Source organism: Monomorium pharaonis, chromosome 10 (genome assembly GCF_013373865.1).
Source record: "Monomorium pharaonis isolate MP-MQ-018 chromosome 10, ASM1337386v2, whole genome shotgun sequence".
NCBI classification, from domain to species: domain Eukaryota; kingdom Metazoa; phylum Arthropoda; class Insecta; order Hymenoptera; family Formicidae; genus Monomorium; species Monomorium pharaonis.
The window spans coordinates 8,182,251-8,209,230 of record NC_050476.1 but is presented as its reverse complement, the minus strand read 5'-3'; the positions used below and the strand labels follow the sequence as shown (position 1 = coordinate 8,209,230).

Genomic DNA, 26,980 nt, shown 5'->3' with positions numbered 1-26,980 from the left:
AATTTGAAAAAATCTTTTAATTATTGACACAGAGGACAATAAATGTGACGTTATCTTAAAGGAAAAAAACTAAAAATTATATAAAGAGGAAAAAATTGAAGAAAAATTGTTTTCAAAAATTTTTCTAAACTTAGAATACTCAGCATGCACAATAGCGTTTTGAATATTCAAATTCGTTCGAATGTTATTCAAATTGCGAAATTACAAACGTGTACGTGAAAAAATACTGATTTTACACGGTGTATCTTATGCAGGTATCGGCGCAAGAATCACGAAGAAAGAAGAAAGAATACATGGACGGTTTAGAGAGGCGAGTTACTATATTGACGAACGAGAACTCTTCGTATAGGGACAGATTGAATTCCCTAGAAGACACGAATCGCGAGCTATTAAAAGAATTACAACGTCTTCAGACCTTGCTGCAGTTACAACAATCTTAGATTTGTTTCCACCTAGTATAGCCCAAATTTGTTTGGTATCATCCAATTTTTTACTTTTGAAAAGACTTATGTTAATTGATTTCCTAAGAAACGAATGTTTGGTCCAATAAAGATTGCAACGTTTGTAAGATAATTGAACATGGCTGAACATTCTATTATTACGGAGATAAAAAATTGTAAAGTCTTAAAGAAGATTCAAGATTTTTAAATCTCTTACGATATGCTAATATAGATTTATCTCTATTCGACAAATTGCTCTTTCTTATAGAAATTGTAATTCTCATAATTGTTACGAAATGATAAAAATGGCGTGCTTTTATCGCTAAGTCATAGATCAGAGTTAAAATAGATATATTTTAGGGATTAGTGCAATTTCTTTACATTCCTAGATTGTCTTCCTCATATACAAAACGCGACGAAGCAGTATCTTGCAGCGTAAGTGCGATTTAAAAAATGCAAAAAATGTCCCGAATGCTGCAAATTGCTTCAATTCTTTCAATAATTGAAGATTTTTTTACACCAATGTTGTATGTAAAGTTATTATGTCCTTCGCTGAATCAACATATTTTTGCCAGGAGTGCCTTTGCAGGTTTATTTCCATATTTCTTCCAGCACTGCGAATTTGCATTGGGGGACATTTAGATGACTAATTTATTTTTCGCTATTATAATATACACACATTTAGTGTATGTGTGAGCTTTTTAATAAGATAAAAATGTTTTAGAAATATGGGATTTGAATGTTCCATTCACCATACTTGGTGTTCTGAAAAGGTTGTCGACTATTATCAAACTCGATCCTAAACGAGAAATTGAAAAAAGACGCCTAGATATAAATGGCCTTTCTATTATTCTCTACGTTTATGCTCCGAAAACGGTGACATTTTAAATCGTTTGATATCCAGAAGAACGTTCTTTGGGTCCATAATAACGAATAATATCGTATATCAGTACACGCAATTCACTTTGGCATAGTTTTGTCAATGGATTCATCTATGTAAAACAAAATATAATATATGTTTTATAGGTGAGAGAAAAGAGAATGATAATACAATTATTATTATGTAGGAAAGTGTAAAAGTAGATTCGATGCAATCGACGAAGTTATTATATTTACAATTTTATGAAAAGATATTCAATTGTTGTGTATAATAAGATTACCTGCATGTGCAGGTTGACTTGGAGGAAACAATTATATCGAATTAACGCTGTGCTGTTTCTCTTTAGGACATTGTCAATCCTAATGCTAAAAACAGGTGTCGGAGAGTAAGGTTCTAAGATTATGCAACGACGATAATTCATTTTGCGTTAATTCGAAAACGCACGGTAGGATGATTTGTAATATATAAGTTAGCGAATAAAAAATTTTGCTCGTCCACACGAAGAATCGTGTAAAAAATCTGCTTTTGCGAGCCGATTATTCGAGCGGCGAGTTCTTAGGCTTTGTTATATAGATATGATCGTACTCGAGAAAATCGTACAGGACGTCGAATTCCTGGTCTTCTCAATCGCGAAGCTATATTATTTGTGATGTAAAAGAAATTTCGACCGAGTCGATCGATATTAAGCGCAGAATTGCCACACTGACAAAAATTAGTTGAATTAATCGAAAATATGGACATAGCGCACCTGATGCTTTGATGAATCCATAATTTTCATTAATATAACGAAACGAATTTGCACATGCATTCTGATTCCAATTACACTGAAAAAAAATCGATTTGCATTAATTGGAAATCTGTTAGATTTAACCAATTTGTTCTAAACGAGTCGAAATTCTTGTAGGGATTATCCGATTCTTGAATTAGTTTTGTACAAAAACTACATTGTCAAGCTACATCTCTCATTTGGTTTAGTTTGTAAATCTTTTTAGTTAGTTGCAAGAAAAATAGTTTTATTAGAATATAAGTGAAAAATCTCATAATATAATATTGCATTTTTTTATTGCAATGAAATAAATCACACCTATGTAATTTTATCTTGTGAGAAATAGAATGCCACGTGCATTATATGACGGTGCTATATATCAGAAGTTTGGTAGATTCAATCACACACACACACACACACACGCGCGCGCAAAGAGTTCATCTTTACAGTTATCATATTTAAATATTCTGACTGCATACCAAAATATTTGATTGTAACAATCAAAAATTCTACTTATTTACACTAAAATTTTTCTTACCCAGACATATTTTATTAATTTAATCATGATCTTCCGAGTAGATTAGGATATTTTGTCTTTTAAATTTTGTTCTTGTTACAGAGAATTTTTTGGAAAGATAAGAATATTACAAATCTTAATATTCTCTCTTAATATTCTCTCCTAAAATTTCCCTTAAACTTCTTCCGCCAATCTAACAACTCTGATTAAACTCATCATTCCAAAAATCATTAGTACATCACATATTAACCGACATTATGATTTTTAACAGTTTTCTTCTCTCTTTTGGTTTATAATTAGCGTAATTCAATCGCACGAGAAGTGTTACGCGACAATGGCAGACTTGTCGATTACTTACCGCATGAAAATCTAAGAAAGAAAGGGACCAAAGCGTGTAAAATGAGAAGACCTTTCTTTTCTTCTTTCTCTCTCTTCCCTTTCGCTTCACGTAATTGCCAAATAAATAGTAAAGTTTAGTGTCGTATCATGTGTCCAGAAAATGAGTGTCTACGAAACAAGTCGCCGCTATTATTGCATCAATGTAATTTAAATACAAAATATTGCATTTTAATCGACCGACATAATCTTTTTATCGTAAGAGTCTAGTAATGCAGTGTAAAGTACGTCTGTCCGAATTATATGTACAAACTACATATTGTACAAATAACATGGCTGAAAGGAATGTTTGTCCATCTATTTTTGAGATTTACATATACAAAATGTCTAACATTAAGTGTAACACTGCTTAAGAGTAAGTCGAAAAATACTGAACTATTATTCACAGTTTTTGTAATAATTAATTATTACTTATTGTTAATTTGTAAATTAATTAAATATCTTCATAATTCTAATCAACTATATTATGAAAATGGCATATGACACGCAGAATTTTTTGTCTCAGTTTAGTTGGTTCTGTTCACGAGCAATATTACACCTAATGGTCTCAGACACCTCGTATATTTAATTAATAAAAATAAATTATTAGATACTTTTAATTAGAACTTTAGTAAATTAATATCAAATTCATCAAAGAGAACATATCGCTAACTTCTCTTATCCTGAGCCATGTTGTAGAAACGCTATATATAGGACGCTGTTACAAACAGATTTAATTCAGATTAAACTTCAGAATAATTCCAACTTAATTATTTTTAATTTTTTCGCGGCTGTGTACGAGCGCCGTACCAATTAAGTTAAAATTGTTGGAAATACTAATTAAGAATCTTCTGATGCCGTTGTTGAAAAAGAAAAAAGGTCAATGAAGAAGTCAATAAATGTAACAAATGATAGTAATCGATTAATATAAATGTAAATGTAAAGGAACTTCCAATGTATTTCGCAAACAAGCGCGATGAATTTCTTTTTTTTTTTAATTTTTTTTATTGTGTACACACCACACACACACACACACACACAACACGCACGTACGCACGCACACACACATACATATATACACATACATGGTTTTTTATTACCATAAACATGTGCGTGATAAAGAAATAATTACGTGTACATGTGTACAAAGCACAGCAAAGTAACGATTTTGATCGAAATCAGAGTTTAATATATTCTATAAGAATAAAGCTTTATAAATAATTATATACATATATTAACATTATATACATATAAATGACTATATTTTACGACAAATTACAACAAATGTTTGACAGTGCAGTAAAAGTCGCACAGTTATTTGTTAAATACACGAACTTATCGTTACTACCATTACCATTCTCGTTATCATAACGTACCATTTATGTTTTCATTCGCGATGCGATCGTCATGCATCTCTATCTTGTACTTTGCGTATACATATATTTATCCAGAAGAGCGAAAGAGAATCCCTATATATATATATATATATTAACGAAGATAATATAAATATATATTTTATTCGAATTTACGTGTGCGTGTAATGTGTCTATGTAAAAGGCGGTGCTGCAACTTCGAATGGATGTTGTCCGACAATAAGAAATAAATATTTGTGAACCAGCATACCATACATCTTATATAATTTACATATTCAAACCATACGTTGAAATTATTTCTTTCTTATAGGAAAAAATTGTTATTCTTTTTCTTCGATTTTAGGCGCAAAAAACTTATTGCTTTACAAAATGTTGTCTTATGTTTAAAGTTTATAATTTATATATATTTTCGATAATTTTCAATTAGTATACACAGAGAAAATTTTTTCTTACAATTTATCTTAAATAAAATTTTCAGAGAAAATTACATCAAATCCTTCGAAATGGCAGATTAAAATTCTAAGAGGAAATTCTCTCCGTGTAAAATTCAATATAACATAAGTTGAATAATAATAATGTAGATTCTTATTTCTCTCATTCTCATTCCTCGGTATCCATTTCTTCATTTTCTAGTTGATCTTCTATTCTACCTTTCAAAGTGGCGAGACTGAGAGGCGTATCCAAGTCGAGAATCTTGCGTTCCTCCGCCTTGTCCCTCTTGGACTTGTATAGGGGATTTTCGAATCTGCTCGCGACATGCTTTATCCCTTCAATGTCGTCGACTTCTCGTTCGCTCGTTCCGGGAACGTCAGCAATCTGAACGTTGCCCTCGGGAACATTCTCGAAACGAGCGAAACCGTGCTTCTGCTTGCCCGCCCGAATTCCATCTCGGACGGATGAGACGGCTTCCATACATCCCGAGAGAACGCTACAAAAATGACATTCCTTCAGAAGATCGATAGACGCCTGATTCGCTAAGTAAATACCTCTAGCACATTTAACTTAAAAATACTAATTTATCCTTAAATAAAAAATGTGTAAATATTTTAAAGCGTGAACAAAAGAAACGATGTAAACGTAAAGTAAATGACTATGACAGAAAAGAATACCTCCAATTGAAATTCAAAATTATTTGTCTCCAACGAAAACTCGAGAAACTACGACTGCAATCCAAATGCTTGACGCTACAAATGCTTTGAAGAACATTCGCTCGACCAATCAGAACAAAGAATTTTACGATTGGCTAATCAAAGAATGTTTCGAAGCGTTTGTAGCAACAAATAAATTGCACTCTATAAATTTTAGCAATGTATAGAAGATATCCTGTGTACCAGTGGAAATGATATGAAACAAAATTTTATTTAAAAAATTTATATATTTGTAAAATAAGATTTATAAATTAGAAAAGTTATCAAAATGTAATTGTTTGGACATGAAACGTTTTACGTCAAATGTAAATAATAAAATAAAAACTCCTAAAAATAGGTTAACTTTTTGAGATTGGTTTTATTTCTTTCGAATGAATTTCAAGAAAAACAATAGTTTATTATATCTTTAAAAATTGAAAACTTCTCTAAAAAGTGTAGATAAAGCAGAATTGGGTAAGTTAATACCCATACAGCACAGAAAGATTGCAGCAACATTGTGGCAACATTTCAACGCAAGATTGCAATATTGCATAAACGTTGTGAAATGTTGCTGCAAGGTTGCTGCAAGATTGCAACAATGGTAAAATGTCCGCTTTTAGAAATATTATTCAGAAAAAGATTATTCAAAATAATTCATCTGATTTTAAATAACTATTTTGAATTTAACAAATACAGAGTGATTAGTGAAACTTCAACCAAAAGATAAACTTTGCAAGTTTTGTCTTTTATCTTATATAAGTACATTATAAGATGAGAGACAAAACTTACAAAATTTATCTTTTAGTTGACGTAATCACTCTGTTGTTAAATTCAAAATATAGTTATTTAAAACCGAATGAATTAATCGGATGATTGTTTAGTTAATGTCACTATAATCACTCTGTATTTGTTAAATTAAAAAATACAGTTATTTAAAATAATTTTGAATAACCTTGTACTCTGTTATACACAAATCTACATAATAATAGTTTTACACACAAATTAAAACTACTCCAGAATGCATGTATCTCCATAGATGAAAAATTTTAAATAATATAGAACGATCACTTTTACATTATTTTTGAAAAGTTACTGTAATATATTTATTCAAACTGTATTGAATATTAATTTTATCTATTTTCACTATTTTAATAATATTTTAAAATGTTGCTGCATCATTGCTGAAGTAATATTGTAAAATAATGTCTTTGCAATATCTCTAAAACATTACATCGCAATATGCAATGTTGCAACGTTGCAGCAATGTTGCTGCAAGCTTTTGTGCTGTATGGGTTATTGTATTGAATATTTTATGTAGTTGGCAGCCCGCAATTACATATGTTATTGGCTATATTACTTTTTTCTGTGTGTATATATGTGTGTGTGTGTGTGTGTGTGTGTGTGTGTTTCCGCAAAAATACATGTTTTGCAAAAAACGTTTCGTAAAAAATACATGAAGCATTTTGATATACTTTTCATACACTTTGATTGAAATTTCATCTACACTTGCTGAACACTCTACAGGGCGTGTACAAAGCACTTCAATGCACTTTCCGATACGCTTCAACAATTTACATTGAAAAACTCTTTATCAACGGTTCCAAAACTCTCCACAGAGTGCACGAAGTATCCAGATACACTTTTCACATACTTTAGTGATTGAAATTGTCTATGCTTTCTAAACGCTCATCAAAACATGTACAAAGCACTTGACTGAAGTTATTTACTTTAAAGCAAGTGCGCAGCACCATCACAACAGATGAACGTGTAAAGTTCTATATTTCTTTAATAAAAACCTGTAGAATAGAATAAAAAGCGCACTATTAAAAAATTTTTCATTTATTTTATTATATTTTTAATTTTACTTTAAATTTCATAGTTTTATTTTGTTTGCAATTTTGATAGATTTTTCCAAGTTTTCATTTATATTTTATACTTTGGAATTTAATCAGTTACTTCCAATACATGTATTTTATGTTCGTGTTATATTTCTTATGTACTATGCAAATTTAACACTAAATTACTACAAAATTGGATCATCAAATTATCTTTGGAGAAAAAAATTGATTTTTTAATTCCGTTCTAATGAACTAATTTTCGAAGATGACCCGAAGAGTCCAAATTGAAAGTAAATAAATTGTACTTTGAGGATATATTAAGAAACTCGACGACATTCCGTTTATTTTATTCAAAAAACTTGATGACTCTCCATTTATGTTCATTGTACAGTTCGACACTTTATATTCGACGATCGTTCTACTCGTGCTTGTTAAAGAATTTTATTACGTTTTTTTAACGCTTTTTTAATGTTTAGTTGTCATTTGCTTCACACTTCAATATTCCAATTTTTGTCTTTTACAGGTTTCATTTACACTTCCATTACTATTTTCTAATAAATTTACTTTTTAAATAATTTTATTTAGAAAGCTTTATTGGCGCTCTTTTTGTTTCACTTTTGCCAAAAATATCAAGATATTGTCTGTGTATTATCAAAGTTTCATTCTTATCTCTTCTTGGCTACGCTTGAAGTAATAAATTCTATTTATAATTTCTTTCTTGAATTTCTGAGTTGAAAACATTTTCTTGGAAATTATTATTTAGCAAACAAGGCATCAAATAACATTTCAATGATGTCTTACTTACTGACATTACAAATGTCTTTTGACGTCATCTTGTTTGCTGGGTAATCGCAATGTCATATTTTATGTTTTGAGGAGAGACATCTTACGTAGATATAAAAAATCGTTATTGTTATAACGCAAGTGGAGTGAAAGTCTAGATTTGAAAGATTTTCATCTCAAACAAGACGTATTTGGCAAACCAAGATAATTACGCAGCAGCCAATTTCATTCGGTTGAAGCCTACTAAAAGCAATAATAAACCGACCAGTTGCCTTATCAAGGGAGCCAACTAATTATATGCCAGACAAAGGTGAAAGATGTACAGACAATTCAAAACGAGTCGCAAAATAGCGATAAAGAAATTGGCACACTAAGAAATGTAAAACCGTAAAGTAGGAAAACAAAGTTTACTAGCTGAACTATTGTTGTTCGTTATTTCGCAAATTAATACACTCTATTTTATACTCATTTCTGCACCAACTGCTTTCCTTTCTTTCCACTGTTGAGTCCCAACCAACATCCTTTCTCTCTCTTCTCTTTCTCTCTCTCTCTCTCTCTCTCTCTCTCTCTCTTTCTCTCTCTTTCTTCCTTGCTCTCCTCTCTCCTTTTCATTATTGGATAAATGACTGCGAAATGAGAATCTCGGTAGGTTTGACATTTTCCATTTTCTCGCAGATTTAATAGTCACAGAATTTTGCTATAAATTTTCAACCGGCTTGATGGAATTGTAAGCAATCTTGCTGTCTCGGCGACCAAGACTTGGGCGCTTATCGTCTTCTGGTTTTATCTTTTATAGCATCGGGCCCACATTGCGCAAACTCAGTTTTAAAATCGCCAAAACTAAACGATTATCCTCGCTTTTGCGAATAACGTAGAATAAAAACTTAATAAATTTGTTGTCACATCCAGCATTACCATTATCGATTTGTGCTTGCATAAGCAACATGAAATCATGATGGACTCTCTGGAATAATACTCTGATTGTGATTTCTTTTTTTTCATAAGACTCATTGCTACTTTAAAAAGTTGTTTAACAAAAATTATGGTTAAAAATTTGAGTGATATTTTTTAAGATCTACATGTTAATCGTAAATTTACACTGAGAGAAAACTAATTTATTACCATCATATGCTTTATAGCTTGTAAATAATTACTGATAAGCTTTTTAAGGTGGTTGTCCAGTTTAGGAAAGAAAAGTAGATATATAACTTAATATGTAACTTCAATTACTTAGAACTCTTTTTTTTCTTAAGACTCAATGCTGCTTTAAAAAGTTATTAAAAGAAAATTATGATTAAAACATTTGAAAATATTTTATAAGACCTACATATTAACCGTACATTTACTCTGAGAGAAAGAAATGGTTGTAATTATCATAATTTAACTACAATTTATAAAAATAGAAGTAAATTATAATTATTAGTTATTATTAGTGATTAAAAAATAATTATATTTGTTACAATTTATTACAATTACGACTGCGTTTAATATATAAAAATGTTTATTTTTATCATTATATATTAATATTTTAATCTATTCTATTAATATTTAAAATTGTCAAGTAAATTTTTTTACAGTAAATTTTTTTAATAGTTGATACAACTGTACACACATACTTGTCATTATTAATATTATAGATAGCAGTAACAACTATAAAAACATAGCTCTTAACTACTGAGAAAAAACTTTTTGTTGCTAAAACAAAAGGAGGGATAGCTAAAAGAAAACAGTTACCATTGCAAATTATTTGTTATTTTAAGAAACATATTGTCTGAGATACAGATTGTCTGAGAAATCACATTTGTTCACTTAAAGTTCAATGGTTACAACAGCAAATCACATTTAATCACTTAGAGTTCAATGGCTATAACAGCAAATCAAACGTAACAAATTATCTGTTCTCACAACAGAGTTATTTGCTGTCCCACATCAACAAATCATTTGCTACAGTAGCTTCTGTCTTATTAATTTAACAAAAATATTTCTCTCAGTGTATAATTATTTTACCAATATGCAACAATAATTACAAATATTGAACATTTTTTCTCAGAGTATTCTTAAAATGTAATCAAGTGTTTTATGAAAAAGCTTAGCGGACCTCTTTTAATGCACAAACATCGATTCTTTTACGCATTTATCTCTCGAGTATCCTCGGAAGGAACCAATATCGTTCTGCACACGCCACCGGATAACCGGAAATAGAACGAGGACATGACCAAGCAATCTACTATACGTATATGCACGTGTATGTAGGCTGGTAATCCGTGTAATTGCTTTTCCTACTCTCTTTACGGATGTGCAAAAACTATCGATCCGCGAGATCCGAGAGGGGCAGCTGAGAATCTTCGATCAAACCAGAATTCCTCGTCAGAAATTTTCCGCGTGACCGTGTGCCTCTGATGATTGTCCGGCGAACGTAACACCGCTACGCTCTCGGCCGCACTATACAATACGAAACGTTATTTTTCTTATTCGTTCTCTTGTCGCGTTTCCGTCGGCGCATTTATTATTACTCCCGTGGACATGCGCCAAGTAGTGTTTGCACGAATGTCGAAGGTGCGCCGCGCGCACGAACGTGACAGGTCATCGCGAGGTCCGGCAAAGTTTCCTTTTTCAATTTCGTTGATTTTAATAACAATATTGACGCAGCCGGTAATATAAATGAGCTGACTCGCAGCTCGCGCGTCCTTTCGATACGTCCGTCCGACAAGCATGAAGATACTCCATTCTTCTGAAAACTTCTTTTATGCGTTTTGTGGGAAAAAAAATATCCTTAATTTCACCGGGGGCAATGCTCGACGTAATTCGACCGAGTATTGCGAGCAGATTGAGAATGTCAAGCACGATGGCGCATAGCGTTTCGTTCGACCGAAATGCCGAGTATGCAAATCTGGAGCACAAACTCACTCGCACCGAGTGCTATAATACCAACAGACCTTTTCGAGCATTCGTAATCGAACGTGTTGAACCATATGGCGACACTTGATAACTGAATGTCAAACATATTAATATTAATCAAATATGCTGGATGCAATGATATCTTTGGCAATAATTTAGTGTTCCAAGATGCACTTAGTTAGCATTATTAAATTGTTTGTCTATTTAATTTGTAACATATTAATCTATTTCAACGTCAATTTAGATTTGCGTTTCTAGATCGACAAATATTCGACATGTAAAATTTGCACTGCAAAATTTTATGCGCAAAATTATTATTCACTAGCAAAAATTAAGTATTCGCCTTAACCGTTAACAGTTTATAAAAAAGTTTAATAGTTAATAAAACAATTAATAAAATATTAAACATAAGAGAAAATGTAACTTTTTCTCTTGTGTTTAATATTTTATCGATTCTTATTGACTATTATACATTAATATTAAATTTATTATAACGCACGTAACAGCTTGTAATCTTATTCGGGTCAATACCTTTAGCCACTCGAGGAGGAATGACGCGGAAATGAAAACGGCTGGCACAATAGATACTTACTGCCCTAAAGAATAACCGAAATACAAGAAGGCCAACAGAAGAAGAGCGATAACGACGAGGGGTGTCCCAAAAAGTGGTCCAAGTATAACGGCCAATCGAGAGTCTTTCATTGCTGCACCAGCCGTCTCTGCGTTTGTCACGTCGATTCCACTGTCTAACAAAAAAATATTTGACAAAATAGCATTTCGAGTGAAAGGGTCTCAATTAGCTTTATTATTCCTTCCAACAGAATTGTAAATAATAATAATTATAATAATTTTCTCAGTAATTATATTTTCTTAACTGTTTGCCAAAAGTATCTTTGATTATATCTAAAATAACTTTTTTTTCTTTCTTTTTATAGTTATTTTATTTTAGTTATTTATTTCGTGTGTGCTTGTCAATCTCTATGTGACTCTGAAACTACTTTATTTTATACATATATTATTTTTATAATTTATAATATTATCTAATATGTGTTTTCTGTAATGTTTTCTGTAACATTCTCTATAATATTATTTAATATGTGAACAACTATATGATATTTACAGTATCTTTTATATTTGCGATCAGAAGTTTTGAATATATTGGAGTATTGACATTTTCTGAAACAGACAAAAGAAGTGTTCCAAATGCTTCGTTTTATGGTAATATTATACGCAAAGAGAATTTTCTCTTAAAAATTACCCTGAAAATCGTGGTAGTTGTGAGATAAACCTTGAAAAATTTTACTATACTTTCAACAAAATTTACTAAAATTTTAATAAAATTTGACAAAGTTTTAGTAAATTTTGTTAGAAGTATAGTAAGATTTACAAAATTTTGCCAAATTTTATTAAAATTTTATTAAAATTTTAGTAAATTTTAGTAAATTTTGCTAAAAGTATAGTAAAATTCTTCAAGGTTTATGTTGTGTCTCACAATTACCACGATTTTCAGGGTAAACTTTAAGAGAAAATTCTCTCCGTGTAATTTTATCTAATTTATGGCGTATATAAAGATTTATTATTAATCAAATTGAAACTTGCTCATGATACATTTTATAAATTGATAAATAAACTTGTAGTAATTATTATACTTGTACAAAAATATTTTATTTTACGCCTCTTTGATTTAGTAATTTAAAAAATATTTTGCACTTTGTGCTCACTACAATAACAAGTTGAATTAACTTTTATATGTGTTAAAGCTATTAAACCAGCGTCAAATAAAATTTAAAAAAAATTGTAAAATACAATTTATTTATAATGCATATTTTTTAAACGTTTTTTGAACCACGCTTAAAATTTAATCAATACGATATGTTTAAATTTACATTGCGCAATATACTTATGCATATATATTATATATATTGCGCGATATAAATTCTTTATACAAATAGATTATATTTCAATAAACCAAAGAATGAAAGCGGGACATTGCTTGACAATGTTCAACGCGTTCCAATTATAAAACTGGATTAAAAAACGAGTCGTGTCGACATTTGTAAGCGTCAACGATATCGATATTGAGAACAATGAAAACGGGACAAATCAAAGGATTTTATCATTTTTCACATATCTCCGCTTTCGTTGTGCGCTTGTAAACTGTAAGAGATTACTTACGCGATAAATTGCTTTTTAAATTATTGGAAAATTGTAGTCGTTTAACTCTCGTTTGAAACACAGGCAAAACAATTTTCCAATTTATAAACTTCTTTAAAAATTTATCAGAAGTTTAAAGGAATAGAGTTAACTATGTACTGACTTCGCAACATTTCCCGCAAGTTCTCCACTGCCTCCTGTATCGTAATCCCGGAATAGTCCCCTTTCTCCTTTATCAGAACTTCAACGCCTCCGTTCCAAGTGCGTCTGGTATGCCACTCAACCTTATTCATATATCCTTCCAAAGCTTCGTCTGCCACAGCTCGTACTGTCATCCAGGAATTTTTCTCCGATGTAAAAACACGTCCGCCACAGTACGGACAGCAGTGACCTTCCACCTGAAATGCAAAATAAATTATGCCAATCAGGTAACAAAGGAAATATGTAAATAAATAATAAATATAAATAAAGCGATTAAATAAATAATAAATAATTATAGTAGAAACAATAATAAAAAGTAAATAAATAAATACGTAAATTGTTTTCAAACGGAATTCTCTAACCGTAAGAGGATATTCGCAGTCCGTGAATCCACACCTTGGTCTCTGAATTGCGCAGATCTCCTCGAGATAATCGCCTTGAGAATCTCCCTGACAGTAACATTTCGTACAATCATGCGTAGCCACATATAAGTCATATAAATCGTTAATATACCTAAAGGGAAAAGAATTTTTTCGTAAAATACGCTTTGCCGTCATAAATATCCGGGAAAAAAATGTTTATATAAAAACATACGTATATATATACAGGGTGTTTGGTAAAGATTTATGCAATTTTTATAAACATGTAGAGCGCATTAAACTGAACAGAAAAGTCCTTTATCATTTTGCAATATTCGCAATAATTAATAAGTTGTTGATTACACAGACACACAAAAAAGTGGTTGGTTCGGCAGACCAAACTAATTAATTCTTATGTATTTTGACTCGCTGAATTCAAATTTAAGATCAGAATTGCTGAATTGGCTTATTTTTTCCTAATTTCACAAAGAAACACCACATAAAACTTTTTTGTTAATAACTTTTTCAAAATCACGAGCAGTGGCTAAAATCTTTCGAACATTACTCAGAAGGGTGATCTTGATAACATATGTCAAGGTCAAGGTCATCGAAGCTTGGTCCCCTTTTGTAAAGGTTTACCGATGTTTTTAAATGGTTTTGATCTTTTCAATATGAATATTATTCTTTTGTACCAAACGAAAATTTTATAAAAACAGAACTTTTACAAGAAAAGAAAGTAGTATAAACATATATGGGCATATTTTATACATATTTATATATGTTTTTATATAACAATTTTTTTCCCGGGTATAGAAGACCACTTGTGGAATCGCAGCTAAACATTATATCATTTGAGGCTTACTTTACGGTGAATCTTCCCCTAGAGAATTCTCTACGATCTTGGAAATTTTGCCACTCCCATTCAGTAAACGGTTGTTTCTTGTCCGACAGTCGAATCGACATTACCATTATCTCTCTTACAGGTAGCAGGATACTCAAGGTGCGATTTTCACTCGGCAGGACAACCTTGTCCAGGCGGCAGGGAACGCGCTCAAGATGCGGCGCCGCTATCGTAGTACCGTTCCAATTTGCGGGGTCGGCCCAGAAAATACTACCCTCCTTCGACCATCTACTGACTTTCGCGTCCGCCCGCGAATTGCTCAGCTTTCACACAAATACACACAAAATCTTTTTATTTTTAAATTAAATTAAATTAAATTAAATTGAATTGAATTGCTAATTAAGCTGAGAAGCGGCAATATGCCGTAGAGGAAGCGAATAAATGTTGTAGGAAGTCATAATAAAGTCACATAAAGTACCTAAAGATGAAATTGTTATTAGTGGAGCAATCACAATATAGCATGCCAAATGACAGAAGTGAGCACCAAAAATCCCGAGTTCCAATCTCCGACAAATTTTCTTTACTTCTACATTGATGAAAGTTATAAATGATATTTTGCGAAGATAATATTGTACGAATTTTTACTTACATAAATGTCATAGGACAAAAGATTCGTTAAAGAAATAGGTAAAGATATAAAGAAAATATATATAGATTGTGGGAGGAGATTTTAGACATTGAAGCATATTGAGGAAATTGTGAAAAAGTATGTGTGCGTGTGTACGTGTAAAAGAATTGAAGACAAAAAAGAAAATGAGAAATAAAAAGAGATAAAAGTCTTTGACAATATTACAATAAAATTAATAATGTTAAAATGTAATATGATAACAATGTAATAAAAATATAATATAACTGAACTATATAGATTTTAAAGACTATATTTAGAGAAGTTTTTATAGAATAAGAAAAAATTGTATTATATCTACAGAAACAGATTAAAACAATTAATATTTAATAATTAAATTAATAAAATATAAATGCGCATAATTATGTAATATTAAGTTAATATTTGTAATAATTGTTAAATTTTTTATGACAAAAAACTAAAATAAATAAATGTTCTATTTTATTATATATTAAATTTATTTAGTTTATATATTGATTAAAATTTAATTTTTTATTAAAGTAAATACTTTAGAAAGAGATAAATATAAATAAATATGTTTATATTTTAAATAAAGTTTAATAGAGTTACACGAATATCAGCAATTTAATGATATTTATCGCTAATAAATATTCTGATAAGCTAAATTTTCCAATCAATCGCAGCGCAAACGACAGGTCAATATTAAAACATTAATGCCGTAATTATTGTAAGTACACTAGCGGAATGGCTACCATATTTTGCAAACGAGTAATACCTTCCATCCGCAAACGCGTTGAATTCAAAACAGGACAAGAGCGATCGAACGCATTCCACTTCCTACACATATTCAATTCGTTCTATCCAGTTGCCCCTATCATCTCCATGCAAACTACTTGTAACCTTGACCTTACCTTCAGATTACCGTTTCTAGCCAGGACTAAGAATCCCTGCCGCGGTAAATCAATCCCGGATAACCTAAGATCGTGCGTTTCGCCAACACCCACCGCGTGCCGGGTCTGCTGAGGAAAGATCACATGACTGTCGATCTCCGGGACACGTCCGTCCGCCCAATTGCTCGCGGTTCGCCACTCCAGATCCGGAAGCCAGTGCTTCTCGAAGAAGGCCGAACATCTCGATATAAGGATAACGCACAACACGATTTTGTGAAGCATGTTCCGTGTCTCAAACGGTCGGTTAATTGAACGGTAATACCAATATATGCACCACTCCTTGATTAATCTTTACTCATGCGAAGATGTGGACTTGCACAGTGAAATTTAAATATGCGCTAAATCAACAATTTTGTAGTGAACTTTTAAACTTCGGAAATAACGCGGAAAAAAGAAAGTTGAACACTGTTGACAATTTCGATAACTGAAAGCTGCTCGGTTATAAGCGAACTCGATTGGAGGCGTGTCTGTTTCATGATAGTCTGGCATGGACTGGCGTCACTTGTCACTTGATTAGGTCATCGTGAGTCTTGTGGTTTATTGAAATCAAAGTCTTTAGCTGTACATACAACTTCTATTTTTTTGTAAATAATAATTTATATTTCCAAAAATATACAGCTTTGATGAAAAAGTTTGCAATATATAACGAATATATATTATTAATTGAAAACATATAATATTGTAAATATGTTTACTCAGCTCCTACAAGCAAAAATAAACAAGTGACTTTCAAACACCTCCGATCTGTATTAATTAACTATTTATTCTAAGCACAAAACGCATGGAAAGTCAAATTTTCATAATTCATATTAAATGTGTCAATATATTTGCATTCATTTATTTATTATTATAATGGTATGTTCGAATATATTATAGAATATAGAATATAGAATAAATCTACATTGCTACGTCACGCGTGAAAATATTAGCAACATTTATTGTTAACAAAATTCTTATTTAATTGACATACATAAGTAAATAAAGTAGTATTAAAAATTATTCACATATGTCACACACGCACACATGTTTGTGTATGTGTGTGTGCGTATGTGTATGTGTGTGTATGTGTGTAAGAAAAAAAAATTACAAGATTTATTATAACATTGGTACAATTAGCTTCATTTCTTCCTAACGATTAGAAATATAATCATCGAACAATAAAGACAATACTGACGCGGTTACGTAGGATATAACTTTTTAGCACATCAAGATAATGTTCTTATCTATCGTACAGTAAATTGCGTTTATCGTTTGTAAATTACAATGTAATTTATAGCAATACAAAAATGCAATTAACTTAATGACTCTCTTGTCACTTTTGTCGATCATATCATTATATTTTGTAAATGTGGGATGTTTACAAAAATCATTAAGAAAATTTTATTTTGAAATCGATGTAATCGCTAAATATTGAAAAATATAACACAACTTATACATTTTTTTGAATGTTTTTTTTTCTTTGTTTGCATTTGGCTTGCATTTTACGTAAAACATAAAACAAACGTTTTAATTGTTAATTAAGGTGCATTACAGAAGCAATAAAATAGCTTTGTCTAAAAGAAAATATTCGGAAAATTTTTCTACATTAAATGTATCTTTCCATTAAGGAACCTGCGTTTCTTTTTAAGATTTACAAGTAGAAAGAGAACTGTCGATGGCGCACGAATTTTATACCAAGTTTTAAGAAATAAAAAGAAATTCCGACATCTAGTTATCGCTCGTAACTTCGGTGGACAATTTGTTCTGCTCTTGGCACTCAATAAAAACATACACGGTACGATGGTATTGACATTCAAGAAAACTGCATTAGAAATAATTTCAATGAATTTAATCTCGATCGAATATCCGTATTATTATTTGAAAAAATATAAAAACATATATTTAATTTATCAATAAATCTTAGTAATAAAAGTACGTTAATTAGTTATTAATTTATGTGACACAAAATACTAATACGATAATTTTAATAAATTTATGCTGTTGAAAAAATACACCTGACACATCCAGAATTCAAAACGTCAAACAATTAATAAATAACAGTCTTTTTAATTAATATCCGCTATCATCTATCCGCTATTATTGCATTTTGCTAAAATATTTTCAAAAATAAATAAATTTCTTTCTGGGATCGTCCAAGGATTAAAGCGAACGAGGAAAATAATAATTCGTGCTCCCCGACGAAAACGCTTTACTGAATCAGATCATCGTCCTCATCCAATTCTTTGCCCAAACCGAGCAAGTATTTCGGAACTATAGCATCGTTCAGTCTTCTTCCGGATACGGCTGTTTCTCCTCCAGTCGGCAACTTCCAGACTCGCTTACCGAGTCCAAAACCAAAATGCTGGCTACGTTTGTCCTCTATAAAATCGTTCAAGTTGTCGTCGCGTAATTGATACCCTTCCATATTGTCGGCCGGGAAGTAGTCCAAACTCAAGGGATGGTAATTGTTGCGTTTTCCTATACCGAACCTGAAGTCTCGGACCCGTTTGCCAATACCGAACGAGAATTGCTTGTTTCTCTGTGCATATAAAGTTTCATCGTAAAGATATAAAAAGCAATGATATAATAAAATTCTAGTAATAAATCAATAAAAAATTAAAAATTATTTGTGAAAACTGTCGCGGTTATTGACGCGTAAAAATAGTATTTTAAAGAGTTAAAATAATATATCAAAAATCCCAAAGTCAAATGTTAAAGAACAGCCTCGTTAGAGATGCCAAAGTTCAAAGATTTAAAGTTAAAATTATTATTAAAAAAGAAAGTCTACGAATTATCGAGTGATAATTAATTCAATAACTTGTATCCTTGTAAAAAGATAAAATTTTAATTATTGTTTAGACATCTAGTTATATGGAAAAGAATTTGAATCATTTTATATTTATACCACGTAATTATTAATTTTCAACGCATTGAAAAGAATCCCAACAAAAGTGGAACCAAAGAATCGAAACATTTGTATATGTTTGTACATATTCTAAATTTTTTAATGTAATTCAAATTGATATTAATCTCAAAATTATTTTATTTATTACATTAATTATTGTTCTAAAAATTAGTGAGCTAAAACTAATGATTAATAATGAACAATTAATTTTTAATCACTAGTAGTTGATTACTATTAATCAACCAACTGAATTATACAATTACATACAAAAATTTATTTTAATTGATTTATTTCACAGATTAAAATTTTAATTGATTAATGTGAAAGATTTTTTTCAAAACAGACAACAAATTTTAATCCCTTATTATAATAAAAAACTATATTTTTAATCACAACTATTAATCAATAAGTTGATTAAATTGGGTCTAATACTGCTTAAAATGCAAATTGTTTATAATACTTTTGCTAATATTAACGCACAAGTAAATAATATAATAAAAGTTCATGTTTCTAAAATTAGAAATTTTTTATTCGGATATTGGGTGACATTTCTATAATAAAAAAATTGTATGACCAAGAAATTATTCTAGAAAAAAATCTAATGTGTTTTATTTCATCTAGAACTCACTTTATCTTCAGTACTGTCAATCCATCGTTTTCCAATGCCGAAGTTATAAAGGGGTAGCCTCTTGTATTCGGCAATGTAAGATCTTTTTTCAGGTTCTTCAAATTCCAAATTGTTCAACAACGGATGCAGTCGTGGAATATGTAAAGACGTGGAAGGTGCCTCTTGTATTGCCGCTGATTGTCCAACGACGCTCAACAGGTAGAACATAATAATTCTGATAGTTATTAAACTTGTTCTTGACTTCATGATGCCTCTGATTTGAATCTGAAAGCACGAAGGTCACGCGAGATTGCAATCTGTAATAGGTTACTGGATATATGGACAGGATTTCATCATGGACAGGATGTTATAATAGTTTTATCATATAAACTTTCACGCTAGTCACGAAATTGAGTTTTTAAATTCACATGCATGAAATTTGCAATTTTGTCTAAATTGTAAAAGTAAATTGGTTTAACTTTCATCTAATTATGCACTTGTCGACAAAATTATTGCGTAGGTAAATTTACGTCAAAATTTTGTATAATTTTAAATAAGCATAATACCGCGGAAGAAATTATCATATTTTAATTTTTCGAAAAGTAGTTTTTAAAGCTTGACATTTCTTTCAAATACTTTTTAATAATTTTATTAGTGATTATTAATCTCTTTTTTCACTAAACAATACCTGATACTCTGATAATTATGATAAAGCCGCAATACGTCAAAATAAAATTTTTATTGCAATTTTGCTGCATTATACCTGTAAAAAAAATAAAAAAATTTATATTACTTAAATCATGTGGAATGTTTTCAATTTTTATTTTTTATTAAAGAAGCATTATGCAATTTTTTACCGAGTTTTAGAAATTTGAATAAAAAGTGATTTTGATCACTTTGATTTTGATTACTTACAACTCGTAAAAAAAAATCAATATATTATAATCAATATAATACAACATTCTAAAAAATGTTTTAAAAAGTTGAAAATACGTCTTTTCATACGTTTATTTTTTTTTATCTTACTTTTTACGTCAGTAAATCAAGTTTAAAAGGATTCTAAAGTCGTCTGTTTTACCGATATTCTATTCAACCATTTAGTTTCGAATTGAATTTACAGAATTGAAAATTCTTTTACACGTTTAAAGTACATACACAATAAACCCGAGGACAATTAAATCAAGATCAAAAATGCAAAAAAATTTTTGAAGTTTATTTGTTCATAAAAATATTTGCTTCAAAATACAAGTTATGTAGCTTATACGTACAAATGATACGTACAAATTCACTACAGTGTGAAAACGCTTAAATAAACAAAATTTTATCCAATAAATAACTTTTTTTTACGGCTTGTAATCGTAATTTGACGAATATAATCTTATTCCCTAATCTATTTCAAACTGCGGTGTAGTCATTTGTACGTATAAGCTACATAACTTGTATTTTGAAGCAAATGTTTTTATAAACAAATAAACTTTAAAAATTGTTTGCATTTTTTGTCTTGATCTAATTGTCCTCGGGTTTATTTGTGTACGTACTTCAAACGTGTAAAAAAATTTTAAATTCTGTAAATTCAATTCGAAACTAAATGGTTGAACAAAATGTCGAAAACAAACAACTTTAAGATCCTCTTAAATAACATGTAAAAACCATTTTCCCAAAAAATTCCTGGAATTGCATTTTTCTAGGCTGGAAGAATTTTTTCTTATAATAATTGTCGTAAAAAGAAAAACTTTTCTATATATAAAAAAACTGTGTAATTCTTTTACGTTATGACGTCTAAAAATTATCTATGCATTTTCAGTGCATCAGAATTACGTGTGGATGTAAAATTTCCTGGACATAGCGTATCGCTATCATTGCAAGAGATAGTAAGATAACGAGCTTTATTAACGTCAATATTGCACATACATTTATACATTGTTATGCGTTAATATTATATACATATTATTTTATACAATGACGGAATCACTACCAAAGGCAATACGGAATCACAAGAGATGTTTTAAGGCAGTAAAGTTGCATTAAATTTTTTCAACAGATCAAGTTGTGTTAACAGCAATGTGCGGTTGCACAAAAAAACAAATAATTAAAATTATTAAAAAGCATTTGAAAGAGGAAGTTTCAAGCTTTAAAATGCTTTCTCAAAAATTAAAATGTAATATTTTGCGGTAATTTTTATTATGCTTATTTAAAATTATTTAAAATTTTAATATTTAACCTGTGTGATAATTTTATTGAATGTATACATTTTGACTGCGTTTTATTTAGTTCTTCAATTTATAACAAATTATTACAACATAAAATTAAATATAAAATAGTTTTTAAGAAACCTGAAGAAGAGAAGAGAATACTCTTTTATAAACACAACATTATATATATGTATAATATATAATATAATGTAGAATATAATGTACAATATAATTACATATAATTATAATAAAGTAAAAAATGTTATATATTCTAAGCGATTATAAAATAACTTTATTTGCAATAAGTGTTTTTTACTTATTTTTATTTTGTCTTGTATACATGCTATTATTTCATTTCTATATATTAATATATAAAAATTATATTATGTCCTATATTATTGCTACGTTATTATATCTAATGATATAATTTTGTTACTTTTATCTGTATATATGTATATTAGTTTTACCTTTATTGTATAGGTATAAGACAGTACATTATGTTGATGCATGATCTTTTAAGATACCTCTTCCTTCTCTCTCTATTTCACTTTGTATCATATCGTTTCTCTTGTTACATGCAATTCGATAAATTTATTGGTATAATAATATGCTTTCACAACATTTTCAGAAATCTCAAATCTACATTTCGGAATTTCACCAGAACATAAAAGCGCGTTAATGCAACGCTCTGCGGACGATTTTATAGGTCCTTCAAGGCAGAGATGCAAGCAAATGGAATTCTACCATGTAAAAATAAAATATAGAGCTGTTTACGACTGGCGTGGGATAAATGCCATTGCAATAGGAGAGTAGTTGCTACTCCTAGAGGCGTCGCGCCAATTTTACGACATGGATTCTAACAGCCGTAGCGTGTATCCTATTTCTTTGCAAAAGCATTCTCACTGACATTAGACTAAATCCTACTAGAGAAAACCATGGATATTTTTATGTTTATGCCTTTTCCTTCGTAAATAACATTTTATTCGCAAAACAAAATAAATTAGTTAAAAAGTATTTCTAAAAAAACAATTTTATGTTTGTAATAGGACTGTCATATATGTTGCGGTTGAAATATGCACTTTCATCAATTTAAAAGTAAAATCAATGTTGCATTATGAGTGCATGACGTCAATATGCATGTGACTAATCCAACTTGCGGACAAACATTTAACAGCCACAATAAAGTCGAAAAAATGCGAGGGTCTGGCGGTGATTGAATGTCGCGACATCGTTACAGACCGCTAAAAGCGAAATCCTCTACGGGCAGTTCGTTCAATATTTGATGGCGAAATCCGATGGATTACGGATCCTTCTTCGTCTCGCTTGGTCACGCTGCTTTTCGAGAGGCTTAAATGGATCGAGAGGGCGAGCATAAGTTGAATGTGTTGTGTGTGTGTGTGTGTGTGCATGTGTGTGGATGTAGATAAAAATTGAGGAAGTTCTTAGAAAATCCTCAGCTGCCGAGAAAATAACGCAAATTACTTCCGCTTTGGCACATTTAGATTCAAAATCAGATACACTTTCTTCATTTTCGCTGAGATAAAACGTAAAAAATTTCAGTATTCGGATTCTGTCCGTAATATTAAACTCGTATGTCTAATTTGTATGTGCACAACTTTAATTTGTTTTTATAAGTTGCAAAATCCCACGTACTGTGTGCAATGTTCAATCCAGTGGGCCGTTGATTTAAATTAAAATTACATAAAGTTAAAATAATAATTCCATTAAGCACGTATTCAAGGAGATTAATAAATATTTCCACAACTCAATTTGTCTATAATACTGCTAACTTGCTAATTAAATTATTAATGAATAAGAATTAACAAAGATTTTGCGTATCCATTTCTTTATACATATATACTAGTATTAAAAGAGATATTTGTTAATATGTAATTTAAATTCTCTATCCTCTCCTCTCCTCTCCTCTCCTCTCCTCTCCTCTCTCTCTCTCTCTCTCTCTCTCTCTCTCTCTCTCTCTCTCTCTCTCTCTCTCTCTCTCTCTCTCTCTCTCTCGCTCTCTCTCTCTCTCTCTTCTTTGTAATGCAATATTTTAATAATGTAAAATACTTAAGCTGAATAAAGTCTACATAATTTATTTTTTTAATCTATTTAATAGAATTAAAGAACATAAATTTATATAAACCGTTTATTAAATTTTTTTTATAAATAAAATTAATTAATTAAGTTTTACTTAGCCTTTATAATACAGTATAATTCTACTTTAATAAATAAAATTGTTTTGTTTTATTTCTTATTAAATAAAGCTGTAACTTTTATCTTTTATAATAAAATTAAACGTAGTTATTAATTTTAATTTCTCACTCTGTGTAATACATAAAAGTACGAGGCGATATTTTCACAAGGGTGAGAAAGAGTCAAAAATTTCCTAATAACCTTAAGCTGAGAAATTGTTTAATAGCTGCAACAGGTGCTTTCCTCCTTTCTTTCTTCTTTTAATGTAATTGCAGTTCTATTTTTCTTAAGTTATATGTAGATGTTTCACATTTCTAAGTATTAATTCTAAAATTAAAAAATTTTTTCTATTATCTGTATAAAATATTTAAACATAATTCTCTTAGTTTAAAAATTATTTAATTTTTTCTGTATTCTCGATTTTTATGTAAAATTACGTTTTATTTATTTATAAATTTGATACAAAATAATATTACAAATTAATCAAATATTTACATTGAGGAAACTAATAAATACTTGTGCAAAAATTTATTTAGATATATTTGTTTGAATTGTTTAATTAAAATGACAGCAAAATAGAGTCATTTAAGCTGCAAATTATTATAAATATTTTTTTTTGCTTTTAGAGCCAAAATTTAAATATTTATGACCAAAATTTTTGTCATTGATTTAGAAAAAATAAGAATAAATCTAAAATTCTGCAGTTTTTTAATTTTAATAATTTTGATTGGTATTACAGAATCAAAACGATTCTTAGACAAATAATTTCTGCAGATTTAAAAATAATGTTATTTCTTCTTCTCGCTTGCTTAATAAATTAGCACATAAATTTCAAATTTCTTCACAATTTTTATAACAAACAAAATTATTTCGTACCTTTAATTTAAACCGTTTTTTAATTGATAGCTCTTTTAATTGAGTACTTTTTAGGAAACGTAGCTACCCATCTCATTTTTTTCAAAACTATAGATTTCTATATTCTGTTACAGATATCTCATATGTTTGCAAATTTTGAAAATGACATTTAACCTGACATTTACCCTTAAAATCATGTAGTAATTCTGGTCTCTGAAGAACTTTATTATAATTTTAGTAAAATTTAATCAAACTATTTTATATTCTAAAATGTTTAAAAAATTTTACAAAAATATGAAAATTCTTCAAAATATTATCCTGCTTCACGGCTACTATTTTGAGAATAAATTCAAACGATATATCTGAATTTATCGAAGCAATTTCGTGATATTATATGCATATTCGCGTTGAAGCTTACGTAAAAAAAAAGACTATAACGGTTTATTATTGTAATCAGACTACATAAATTACTTGCATATTTGCAAGAATTCGATAATTATCAAGTATCTGATACTTATTGTGTTACTTCTGCTAACAACGAAACTCTACTTCACTTGTTTGTTTTATCTCTTCTTCACTAATAACAAAGGAGGCTTACGATGTCTTACTCGTCACTCAAGGCAGCAAGTGCCTCAAGGGATATTGGACGTTTCTCTCCAAAAATAAATATCTCTTATCGATTTTGTCAACAGAATTTTGGTTTGACATATGAAAAATGATTGCCAATGCCTAATCAGAAACGCAGAAAATATGTGAATAAAAATGTATGCTGCCATCGTTCGTATACAAAATATAAGCAACAATGAATAAATATAAGAATCTTAAAATACATATAAGAGAAATAAGAAAAAAGTACTATGATTTCTTTTTCATTTAGGTTAATAAAAATTAAATGTTTTTACATTTTATATGTATCTATATGCGTTTTTTTCTGCTTCATGCTGAAAGAAGCAAGAAAAACCTTTTGCAATTCTTTAAAAAACGGCGAGATGAGAGATAAGTATATGACAAAAAAAATAGTGTTGCTCTCGAATTTTATTTTAAAAGACCTTACACGGGCAGTTTATTAAATTAAATATTATATTATATTACAATATCAAAATGTTAAATATATTTGTCTGCACGTAAATTAATGAGAAGAACCATAGAGCTTTGCCATCAGTGATTTCATACGCAGGAACGTTAGGTATCTTAATTTCCTAATATTTGGTTCGCTTGGTTGATTGAATCACTTTGAATGTCTAATGTAGAGGAATCCTATCTGCACGATATGTATACATCACTAAAATACTTGCAATACGTAATTAAATTTGAAATCATGTTTCAATGAAATGTGATGAAATGTTTCAATAAAGGCAATTTATTAGTACGGCTATACCGAGCAAAATAGCTTTACCTATTTCTCGTAGAAATAATTATATATACATTCTATAAAGAGTATAAAGTGACAGCTAAAGAAAATTTTGGCTAAAGAAACAAATTGAATAAACGGCTTAAGAAATTATATTACAAAAATAAAACAATAATTTTTTACTATATAAACTTTGTTATCTATATAATATTATATAAAATGATCTGCTCATATTCATATTACGCACACATACTTTCTCTCTCTCTCTCTCTCTCTCTCTCTCTCTCTCTCTCTCTCTCTCTCTCTCTCTCTCTCTCTCTCTCTCTCTCTCTCTCTCTCTCTCTCTCTCTCTCTCTCTCTCTCTCTCTCTTTCTCTCTCTCTCTCGCTCGCTCGCTCACTCACTTACTCATTCTCTCACTTTGTGTGTATATGTGAAAAAATGTGTAAAAATTCAATTTTTCTATTTTATATATAGTGTTATAATAATTAAACTATCTACAGGGTATCGTGAAAGATGTGGATCAACGCTTGTAAAGAGATAGAAAGGATCGAGATGAACAAAAAGTCTTTTACTATTTAGCAATACTTGCAAAAATTATTGAGTCATTAAATGTTAAACTCGTACTAGATAAGCAGAGATAGTTAGGTGTGCTACAACTTAGGCTTTACTACAACCAAGTTATGCTACAACTTAGGCGGCCCGAGCCTGCCTCTCTGCGCGCTCTCATTAGTATGAGTTTAAAACATAA

At 29.9% G+C, this 26,980-nt stretch overlaps 3 protein-coding genes across 11 annotated transcripts in view; 1 reads left to right on the top strand and 2 right to left on the bottom strand.

The window, feature by feature from the left end:
* Nucleotides 1-4,598, top strand: part of LOC105837378 (cyclic AMP response element-binding protein A) — a 42,978-nt gene extending 38,380 nt beyond the window's left edge. For all 9 annotated transcript variants that reach the window (XM_012682118.3, XM_012682117.3, XM_012682116.3 and 6 more), the window contains one exon: nucleotides 255-4,598. In XM_012682118.3, coding sequence (XP_012537572.1) covers nucleotides 255-440 — 186 coding nt within the window. In that variant the 3' untranslated portion in view covers nucleotides 441-4,598. The remainder of the gene's footprint in view (nucleotides 1-254) is intronic.
* LOC105833573 (protein amnionless) lies at nucleotides 4,219-16,617 on the bottom strand. Its single transcript, XM_036293331.1, has 6 exons — nucleotides 16,110-16,617; nucleotides 14,574-14,875; nucleotides 13,715-13,865; nucleotides 13,315-13,549; nucleotides 11,590-11,743; nucleotides 4,219-5,279 (listed from the first exon to the last, which is right to left on the bottom strand). The coding sequence occupies exons 1-6, from the start codon at nucleotides 16,368-16,370 to the stop codon at nucleotides 4,952-4,954; spliced, it is 1,431 nt and encodes a 476-aa protein (XP_036149224.1). The 5' UTR covers nucleotides 16,371-16,617; the 3' UTR covers nucleotides 4,219-4,951.
* Nucleotides 16,618-16,974: 357 nt separating this feature from the next.
* Nucleotides 16,975-26,980, bottom strand: part of LOC105833574 (allatostatin A) — a 28,014-nt gene continuing 18,008 nt past the window's right edge. Inside the window, exons 2-3 of the mRNA XM_012675409.3 lie at nucleotides 19,661-19,924; nucleotides 16,975-18,666 (exon numbers count right to left, since the gene is read on the bottom strand). Coding sequence (XP_012530863.1) covers nucleotides 18,337-18,666; nucleotides 19,661-19,906 — 576 coding nt within the window. The 5' untranslated portion in view covers nucleotides 19,907-19,924 and the 3' untranslated portion in view covers nucleotides 16,975-18,336. The remainder of the gene's footprint in view (nucleotides 18,667-19,660; nucleotides 19,925-26,980) is intronic.

Bases quoted from the DNA above. Each gene is read 5' to 3' on its own strand.
- LOC105833573 (XM_036293331.1), bottom strand. From the start codon at position 16,370: ATGCTTCACAAAATCGTGTTGTGCGTTATCCTTATATCGAGATGTTCG. The intron at 13,866-14,573 runs GTAAGCCTCAAA...TTTTCCCTTTAG, and splicing joins AGGGGAAGATTCACCGTAAA to GTATATTAACGATTTATATG. The intron at 11,744-13,314 runs GTCAGTACATAG...TTTTTTTGTTAG, and splicing joins CTTGCGGGAAATGTTGCGAA to ACAGTGGAATCGACGTGACA.